This window comes from Gigantopelta aegis, chromosome 4 (assembly GCF_016097555.1).
Source record: "Gigantopelta aegis isolate Gae_Host chromosome 4, Gae_host_genome, whole genome shotgun sequence".
Taxonomy (NCBI): domain Eukaryota; kingdom Metazoa; phylum Mollusca; class Gastropoda; order Neomphalida; family Peltospiridae; genus Gigantopelta; species Gigantopelta aegis.
Window position 1 is genome coordinate 69,772,688 of NC_054702.1, and position 10,440 is coordinate 69,783,127.

The 10,440-nt window shown below is 36.1% G+C and overlaps 1 protein-coding gene across 1 annotated transcript; it reads right to left on the reverse strand.

Annotated features, from left to right (window-relative positions):
- Window positions 1-3,044: 3,044 nt before the first annotated feature.
- On the reverse strand, window positions 3,045-9,324 carry LOC121372225 (baculoviral IAP repeat-containing protein 2-like). The gene is made up of 3 exons (XM_041498514.1): window positions 8,997-9,324; window positions 7,316-7,461; window positions 3,045-4,935 (listed from the first exon to the last, which is right to left on the reverse strand). Exons 1-3 carry the CDS (start codon window positions 9,268-9,270, stop codon window positions 4,882-4,884), a joined length of 474 nt encoding a protein of 157 aa, XP_041354448.1. The 5' UTR covers window positions 9,271-9,324; the 3' UTR covers window positions 3,045-4,881.
- Between the last annotated feature and the right edge of the window lie 1,116 nt (window positions 9,325-10,440).

A 10,440-nucleotide genomic window follows, 5' to 3' on the forward strand; every position in this document is an offset into this window, starting at 1 on the left:
ACTGGGTGTGTGTACGATCTCTCTTTAATATTAATACATAATGGAATTACCAAATCACACGGAGCAATAATAATATTTAAAAAAAAACCTGGAAAAGAAAGAAAGGAAAAAAACCCCCCAAAAACACAAAAGAGGAATTATTCCAATGTTATTCTGATAAAGAGCGAGAAAATAAATATATATTACGTTCACCGCGATAGAATTTACATCCTAAATGATAAAATTGTTAATAGTCTAATTATAATATTTTATTTATTTTTCTAGTTCTATCGTGCTTAGTGTATCTAATGAGAAAATGTGTTATTTTACCAGGGAAGAATTCACAATGAACACAAACAGTAAACAAAACTACGACGAGTACTGTTATACAAGACGACTCAATATTTAACATCAATAAATAAAACTAGTTTAAAGGAAGATATCATTGTTCGTGAGACATTAAATTTTATTTTTTATAATTATTAGTTAAAAAATAAAAAATGTGTATAAAATAAAAGACAGCACGATTGATAAAGCTTCCCTAAGATCGTATCAATTAAAGGTATCCGCCTATTATTATTAAATGTATTTCACAATTTTTGTTGTACCTTTTACCATGGTTAAAAACCTTACTCCATCTACCCTGCGAACAAGACAACAGTCATATAATAATATATATTTCAAACAAATAACCAAAATGCTGACTCAAATAATATATTTTATATTGCACCGAATCGAAAACGTATTGCGTATTGAAAGACTTTTATAAAGTAACTGCATAAACGCGGATTTTACCTATCATAACATACTTATCCTGGAATTAATTATGACACAAGATGTTAATTAAAATGATTTTTACGTAGTTTATAATATTTATATTCTCATGACTATCGTGGTCACTAGTGGCGTGCATGTGTATCTGACTAAATGATAAAACATTTTAGTTTTTGACGACAGTGCTCACAGCCGTTCGAATAAATCTTTCATATCTAGACTAGCAACAAAAGTAATACAAACATCAACACATCAACAACAGAACAAGACACTAACTTTAAGCGTCACAACAACCAAAACAAAAGGAAACAAAACGAGCAGGGTCATAATAAGTGTGCAAAGTTAGAAAGTAAGGATGGCAATTCAGTCCATGTATTGGCTAATTAAAGCCATGCCGTAAAATAAACTGTACGACTAGTTACTATAGTCCTGTTCAGTTGTTTACACCCTAAGACGTTTTGCAAATGTTAGGTTTAATTACTATTCAATCCTTGTTTTCTTTACATTTGTATGTAAACAAACGCAAAACCCAGAATGGCTTTTTTTTTACAATTCATCATCTATCATCTAAAATACACGAAGTTGACTTATTTCTATTTTACAAAAATCTCTGTATGTTTTGAATGCAGGCTATTTGCATAACAAAAGATTACAAGTATATTACTGGACATTCCATGCATTATTGTTATTTGAGTAAAATATGTGTAAATCGAAAAGCATTTCATTTGATGCAAAATCTTGTATTAAGAACGTTTTTGATTATTTTGAAGACGAATATCAGCGTGGTAGACCTTGATATGCCGCTTATCGAATTGTCGAACGAGTTGCCGCTGCACTTAAAGTTTCGTTTCAACAGTGAAATGAAGTAAAAAAATCTAAACGCTACCAATCCAAGCACAGAATGCATTGTTAAAGAACCTGACCGAAAACTCATCAGTTTGTTTGATAAAGATGTTATTAGACGACGAGTATACCGATTTTATTGAGAGGGCGAATTACCTACATTACATAAGATTAATTTGGCTTTGACGGAGGAGTATGGAATTAACATATCGATATCAACATTATGTAGAACACTTCACGATCTCGATTTTAAATATCAACATATTTCTACAACTGGGAAAGTGATTTTTGAGGACGCCAATATATCAGACTAGAGACTCTCCTATGTCCATGAAGTATCCAGTTTACGAGAACAGGGGTGTTTAATAGTATGTCACGGTGAGACACTTGGTTTGAACTCTGTCACACCTACAAACTTCTGTGACGCCGTTAAACATGTAATGAAGATCGAAGAAGATTTCAGAAAGCAAAATAGTTTTATAAGAAATAAAATATATCCTGTGATAGTCTCCCTTAACGAAGACAGTGATGAAGAAATTAGTTCATCGAGTGATTAAGTTGCTTCTCCCTACCCATCAAGCATATAATGTTCAATGCATTTATTAACTCTCTAACACTGAAAACAGTTTATCCCCATGACATCCATTATCAGTCACTATCAAACAACGTATCAATTGAACAAATATAAACGTGTATTACAAAACACGGACAATCAATATAAAACCATATAAAATACACCTACATACGAAGCCAGAGGTGGGTGTGGGTGGGGGTTGGGCAGAGGCCCACGCCTTCACCAATCGCGGGTATACAATATTCTGGCCACGTGTGTGTGTGTGCAATATGTCACAGTGAGCATCACGAGATAAAGACCTCACCCCAACCTCCCTCACTAAAAGGGAACGTGGCCTTCAGATGAACACATGTCCGTGCATTAGTAAATAATAAATATTATATATTATTCATGGACGTAAACCTGGCAGTCATAATATATCAATCTATCTTATATTTACCTTACAGTGTTTTATCCCCAATAGCACCCAATCGTATTTATTTTTGTATCAGTACATAACATTAATGGAATAGAAGGCGCGTATCCATATTTTTTTAATAGCTGGGGCCCAAAACCCGTTGTTGCTTTGATCAAGTGAATGGGATGTTTTAATTTTTTGTGTATTCTGTAATATATACTATTTGACAAAAATAGAGGGGGGGGGGGGGGGGGGGGGGGGGAGGTGTCACCTGAACTATCGCCTAAATCCGCGCCTGAATTGTTTATTGACTTATGTTTCCAAATTGTTTCTTAAATATAGGTCATACTACAATATATTCCTCTAGGAAGATGGAAAAGAACATTAGTTTGAAACACCCTATTGAGTGATGCTTTTGTTATGCAAATAGCCTTAGTTATTTATAGGAGAAAGAACCTGCATTCAAAACATATAGAGATTTTTGTAAAATGGAAATAAGTCAACTTCGTGCATTTTAGATGATGAATTGCATATAAAATATGTCGGGGTTTGGCATTGTTTTCGCGCGTATATAAAGAAAACAAGTATTGAATAGGAATTAAACGTAACATTTGCAAAAACCTTAGGGTCTAAACAATTGAACAAACCCTATCGATTCTCTACAACTGAAAACTGTTTACTTAAAATTAAATAACAATGCTCTATTATTACAGGATAAATGTGCATAAGGAACACTATTGCTATAAATATTTGTTGTACACTAGAAATGTACCTGAACCAATGACTAGTGCCTTAAAAGGTGCAATAACAATCTATTTACAATTTACTAAAGAACATATTATTGTCTTAACGTGCTTATCTATGAATCATATTCCGTATTGCAATTACATTAATTTCAAAATTACTTACAACGGAATGTTAAAAATAGTCCATTAATCGACGTTGTCTAAGTTTTTAATTTAAAATGCCACAACTTGACAACAAAAGATTCGCAAACTCAGCCAAAAATAGTCTTGAACAGAAATACATACATGTGTTTGATGGTGATCGGTGTTCCTGTGGCATATTCATGAGGACAAGCGCTGGCAAACAGTTTAAAATACAAATGTATTATGATTATTGTGATATGTATATTCAGTGTAAACAACTCAAACATTTCAGTTTAATATATTACATATGATGGGTCCACGGGAATAACGTATTATGGACAAAATATAATCAGTATTATAACGGTCGTGTATGTCAAGGTCACAATGACACATTTAATTAAAAACCTATAATGATGGTAGACCTTTAACAGTTGTTGGTAAATTATGCTTTCTTAGACATAAATATTCCACGATTTCAGAGTTGTATACGTTAAAATCACAAGTTATTCCAGTGGACCCTTGATATTCAATTATTTATAAATAAAATTCGGTAAACAAAAATAAAATTCTAAAATGAAATAATATATCACATGTCATTTATAGTTAAAACTGCAAATGTACAATATATACATATATTTTACAAATTAATCTGTAAATTGTACAGTCATGTTGATAATAAAATAATCGTCATAAAATAAATGTTTTACACATCCGCTGGTGAGAACAGATCGTTTGTTATTTTTGATAACAAATATAGTGTTAACACACATATGTGCGATAACATTTAAAGACATACGTCTGACTGCTCTTAGGTGATGACCAGGTCACCAATGCCATACCATCTAATGAAAAAGCACGGTCAAAACGATGACTCATTTTAAAACTTTTTTTCTGAATATATGTAAGAAACAGAATACTACATTCGTGTCCGTTAGATACCGTTTATCGAACAACTCGTTGCTTAAAACAACCCGTTGTAAGATAAATGCTATCTAACGACCGTTCATGTAGTATTCTATATAGAAACTTTAATTTGTTTTCATTGACAAAATTCCACAAATAGCTTATTATGTAATGAAATATCATGTTAGATTGTCAAGACACTCGAGGATACAACTTAACAATCGGAGGAGTTCCACTCCATTGAACTGTTTAATCTGAGGTCTGTTCATTCCACATCTTAGGTACGCTCAGTGAAATGTACCAATCATCAGACGGTCTCCAGAAAAGAAAAACAAATCTGCGTTCGGCAACAACGACCACCGCTAACGTTTGCGAACGATCTGACTGGTTCTCAGTCTACGGGAGCGGTTTGTGATCGTTTTCGGCTTAGTTCCACTCTTGCTTCTTTTCTCCCCTGTCTCCTATCTGCCTTATGACAATGGGGAGGGCACATGTTAGGCTCCCAGGTAGTCTGGAAATGGACACTGAGGTTGTCAGGCCAATTAGCTGCAGGGTGAAGAGAGCAAACGCCGTCGTGGACATGCATGCATTGGACTCTAGAGAAAAAAGTGTTTAAAAAAGCATCACTATACCAACATGCAACTGTATATCAAATATTTTTTTCTTATAAATCATATTTAGACAGTATTTATGTTGGAAAATATAGAACTGCTTTAACGAGACTGCGCATTGTTGCTCATAGGTTATTAATTGAAACGGTAAGATGGGCAAAACCTAACCCAGTCGCACTGGAAAATCGTAAATGTGTTACTTGTTACTATAGAAGATACAGCTAATTTCATTCTCTACTGTCCCCTGTACTACGAACAAAGAAACAATTTCATGTCAAACTATTTACATCTAAATTATAAAAAAGATCGTATTGGGAAATGCAGAATTTAGTGAACAAGAAAACTAAGAAATTATTAAAACTACTTTAAAATAAACAACTGCTACTAAACGTTTTTGCTAAAGTTTACACTAATTTTAAGCTAAAAATGTCCCAATCCAATGTAAACGCTCTGCAGTTTTCTACTCACTATACCTATACCCTTTTCTCTACCCCTTTTCTTTCTCTTTGTTAAAATCTACTATCTAAGTCTGTGATATTTAAACATGTATCCGCATGCAAATTGTAGGGAGGGGTCTTAATATAGGCTAAGCCTGTTGAGCAATCCCAATATTTTTTTGTATAATAAATATTGTTTAAACCACTTGTAATTTAATAGAAGATGAAATCCATTTTATACTTGTTTGTACAGATATATCAGACATTACATACCAAAATATTACACAAATAACCCTAGTATGTTGAAATATATAAAACTGTTAAATAACAACAATGAAAGAATTTTGTACAATTAAGTTTTCCTTGCATGTGAATGTAGAAAGTTTGTTATATATATATATATATATATATTATGTGTATCTATAATTTTATTTTATAAACATCATGCTAATACTCATGCGTGCCATGTCACTAATGTAACCGAATCATGTGTCAATACGATTTTACGTTATAAAAGTTGTATACTAACATTATATATCTGTATATATTATGTGATCAAGGGCCATTAGGCCTAATGCGAATAAAATTATATATAATATTCTAACCTCTACCATCAAGGCTCGAAATTCGTTTTGTTGAGGGGAAGCAATATTTATTCTCAGGATTTCAAGATGGAAGCATATGCTAAAAAGTGGGAAGCAGCTGTAGAAACCAGTTTCAAAATTAGATTCCTAATTATAGTGTAATTTTTAAAAAATGTAAAAAAAATTGGCAAGACTTGAGACAAATTCATACAATTTATATTATCGCTTCTGAAAACCAAGAATTATCGATTTATCTGGAATGCTGTTAAAATAAGATGAAAAGCGAACATTGCTTGTGAAGTTGATTATCAAAAAGCATGTCGTGCATTTTGAGCGGTATTTGCTGCCTGTTTCCTGTCAATGTCGAGCCTTGCGGCCTATCTATATTAGTAGGCCCTACTATTAGCCTGATATACTTGATATACACGACTATTTGGCATAACGCGAGTGGATGAGTGTGAGTGAGTGGGTGAGTGAGTGAGTGAGTGAGTTAGAGTGAGTGAGCCAGCGAGTGCAAATGATAAGGAAAGATAATCACTTTACAAAACAGATACTGAAACTATGACTGGAAATGTTTAGATGACGACCTTTGCATTACATCTGCTGGGTTGAATGTGATTTGATAAAAATCCAGTATAGAAACTACTTTCTAAAGGACACATTTTTTAGAAATAATAAATTATACTTGTTGCAAAACGTATAACAGAAGCCAGATTACCCCCCCCCCCCCCCCCCCCAATGGACAGGGGCGGATACAGGTGTCTGCCAGCCCAGTTTGGCGTCAAACTGCACGTAGCATACATTGTTCCTGTTCCTCATGTACGCTAATATTTGCCACCACTCTACCAACCGCCACATATCCCGAAACCCACATCCCTTCGCCAAAGCCCATATCTGCCTCTGTAGTAGTTTGATGGAAATAGAGAAACTATTTCAAAACTAAACTACTCAGTGCTAACTCTGCTAATAAAATGAGCATTCGAATTTAAACTATAAATAACTATTTTGTATTTAACTGACTTGAATCAAGTATACAGTACTAGTATAGCCATCCAGCGTTGCTGGAGTCAGAACTGATTTCACCGTTAGGTTGAACAGTGCTGAAAGCGGGTGGGGTAGACGTGGTGATCAACTCTGAAAACTATAGCAGGAATGATTGCTGAAACTACAACCGAATGCCAACTCGTGTACAGTATCATGATGCTCCATTTAAGCGAGGCGGTCCTCCCCGCTATTGTATTTTGCCGCCCTCCTTTCATGTTCTGCCACCCCAAAAAAAAAAAAAAATCGTGGTAATACACCTTAACCACGCATTCTAGAAGAATCAGTTTCTGTGTTGCTTACGCCATTTTTCCAATGAATGGTTGTCCACCTTTGATTGTGCACACACTTGGGCGATAGTTCGGCGTGTCGAAGCCAAGCGTCATCCGTGTTGCTCCAGTCTCGAACGTCTCGACCACACGAGAAACAGCGGAGAGTGTCGCCATGCCCTGCAGAACACACCGCATGCCGGTTAATTACTGACACAGGAATTAAAACTGAATCTTTACTCAAGAGAAAATACACGAGAACACACAGCACGCCGGTTAATTACTGACATTCAAACTGAATCTTTACTCAAGAGAAAATACACGAAAACACACAGCTTTCATATGTTCCTATAGTCGATGCTCCTACTGCTGCAGATGATGAGAATTAATATCCGTTCTCATATCCTATTAAGGGGCGTAGGCTTAGAGGATTCTAGGGGTTCGGACTACCCCCTATCTCCGCTAAGACTAACATAATCCGTCGACCATTCACAAATTTGGACCACATATTTATTTGGAAACGACTGACGAGCTATTTAAAAATGACTCTTCTACAGACGCAGTATCACATACCATGACCTTTGATATACGCTTGAAACAAAATTTGCCCAGTGAGTTACAAAGAGGAGATTAATCCTACGAGCTATGGTGTATTAAATGTCTCCCTGAACACTTTCTACATATTTCTGTGTGAGTACTTTTGACATAAAACCAAATAACTTCCGGCTGGGTCATAGTTCGAGGTGAACCGAATTTTTGATAGAGAAGTTAACACTACAAGTTCTATGATTGGTGATAAATGTTAGGATGTTGGTTGTAAAAAAATAGCTTCATCTGGGCAAAAAACGTATGCAATTGTATTCCATCTAGTACCACGGAACTAGGTTAGTCATAGACTCTACCCGTTATCTCTGAAATGAGCAGCTTCACCCCCAATTTGTTATTCACTTTAAGGGTGAGGGGTTATAGTATTTATATCTGTGGTGTTTATGTCGATTGATACGCTGCAGGTAAGAGGTTTAGCCACACATGTTACTATTGTTTTCTATGGGATTTGATTTGGTAGTATACACCCTATAGGCTGAAGAGTGTAACGGTGCTTTAATACAGTGACAAAGAAAATTTAACGAACACGAAGAATAGGCCTAATGTAATAAGACAACAAATGTAAGATATATAAAGAATGAATCTAATACGGATTGAAGAATACATGCAAATAAAGGATAAAAGAGTGTGTTTTAATACAGCAAAAACACACGTTAGTTTAAAAAGAGTACGTCTAATGTTATACATGTAACAACAAAAGATGGAGTGAAGAGCAATGCAGTGACATACAAATAGAAACTAGATAGGGTCTGATGCAGTAACGGGCATCATCGGGTCAAATACTGCATGATCAAACACCTAGTGCTAGAGAACGCCCAAATATAGACTAAAGGCAAGGAACAAATAATTCAATGACGTCGAAATGTAAGCTAAAGAATAAGTCCAGTGCATTAAAAAAATACCGTATAGGTTTAAGAGAGGGTATGATGTCGTAATAAAGACAATAATTAAACAGTGGGACTAATGCATTAACAAAAAATTATGGGATAACGAGTGGATCTAATTAACTAACTAACTAACAAATGTAAATTGAATAAACTGTTCAATCTAATTTACAAAACAAAAGATGTAAATGAAATATATTTTATAAAGCCGCCTTTTATACATACCCGTATAAAAAAATCCAGCTTTTGCAGCATCATTTGGTATGTTCGTTAGGTTTGCAAGTGACTGTGTTCTGTTGGTTAAATATTTCATGTTCTCTGGAACATCCTGGAAGTTATCTGGGCAATTCACAGCCAATAAAATGTCATTGATCGACATCTTCCAATCAGCTTTAGAAATAATAGGCGATATGAGTGGCCGAATATCACCAACAATCGCTCGTGGTATTTTGGCGACGTCATCTTCTGAGAGAAACCTCGGATATTCATGTGAGCTCATCTTTTTATATAGCTGCAAGAGCGAGAGAACGAGAGAGAAAACGTTATTCTTATAGACTAATATTTTGTATCTTACAAACTTCAGTTTAAGGAAGGAAATGTTTTATTTAACGACGCACTCAACACGTTTTATTTACGGTTATATGGAAGTAAGGAAGGAAATCTTTTATACTGAGTCAAATTAAAAAGTTCACAACTGTTTCATCTTGGCTAATTAGCAAATATGACAAAAGAACGTGTTAAATAAGGTATTTTTATTGTATGACGTCCAAAGAAAGAATCGGAATAAATGTTGAGTCAAAAATCTTTTCGATGCGCCCACAGCATTCGTCAAAACCACAAACAATCAAAATGGTAATTCACAAGCAGGGTCGTCTGATGAAATCACAGGTTCAGTAGCGAGTATGCCCTCCATGTGTACCCACAACTGCAAGGCAACGCCTCCTCATTGACTGCCTCGTGCGTGTAAAGATTGCAGTAGGGATACGACGCCATTGTTCCACTAATGAGCCACCAAGTTCCTGCAAAGGTCTTCCCAGCATATCCCAGACGTGCTCGATGGGATTCAGGTCGGGCGACCTTGAACGCCAATCCATGACATTGATGCCCGCGTTCCTCAAGTAATCCCTTGTCAAGATGGCAGTGTGGGGTCTGGGGTTGTCATGCTGACAGATCAGGTCTGGATTATGAGCTGCCATGAAGGGCACACGTTTCTTGGGCCAGCACCTGGTCGCGGTATGCAGCAGCGTTGAGGTTGCCACGGATGGCAAGAAGTCGAGAACGGCCATTTCCACAGAAAGCACCCCAAACCATTACACTTTCGCCTCCGAATCTGTCAACTTCACTGACACAACACTGAGCATGACGTTCACCACGTGGTCTGCAAACCCTCTGCCTGCCATCGGCAAATCGCAGTTGAATTTTGATTCATCGCTAAACACGACTCTATTCCATTCCCTTAAAGTCCATCGCAAGTGGCGTTGTGCTACAGTTGACGCTGACGTCGATGAAATTGGGTCAAAATGGTTCCAACATATGGGCGCCGTGCGTGGAGGTGAGCGGTTCGCAGCCGATTTCGGATCGTTTGCGCGGACACCCGATGTCTGAAAGGTTCATTACTGCTGTAGCTGTCATGAAACGGTTGCGGAGGTGACGTAACACAACATGACGG

Bases quoted from the DNA above. Each gene is read 5' to 3' on its own strand.
- LOC121372225 (XM_041498514.1), bottom strand. From the start codon at position 9,270: ATGAGCTCACATGAATATCCGAGGTTTCTCTCAGAAGATGACGTCGCC. The intron at 7,462-8,996 runs GTATGTATAAAA...TGTGTTCTGCAG, and splicing joins AGCTGGATTTTTTTATACGG to GGCATGGCGACACTCTCCGC. The intron at 4,936-7,315 runs GTAAGCAACACA...TTTTTTCTCTAG, and splicing joins CCATTCATTGGAAAAATGGC to AGTCCAATGCATGCATGTCC.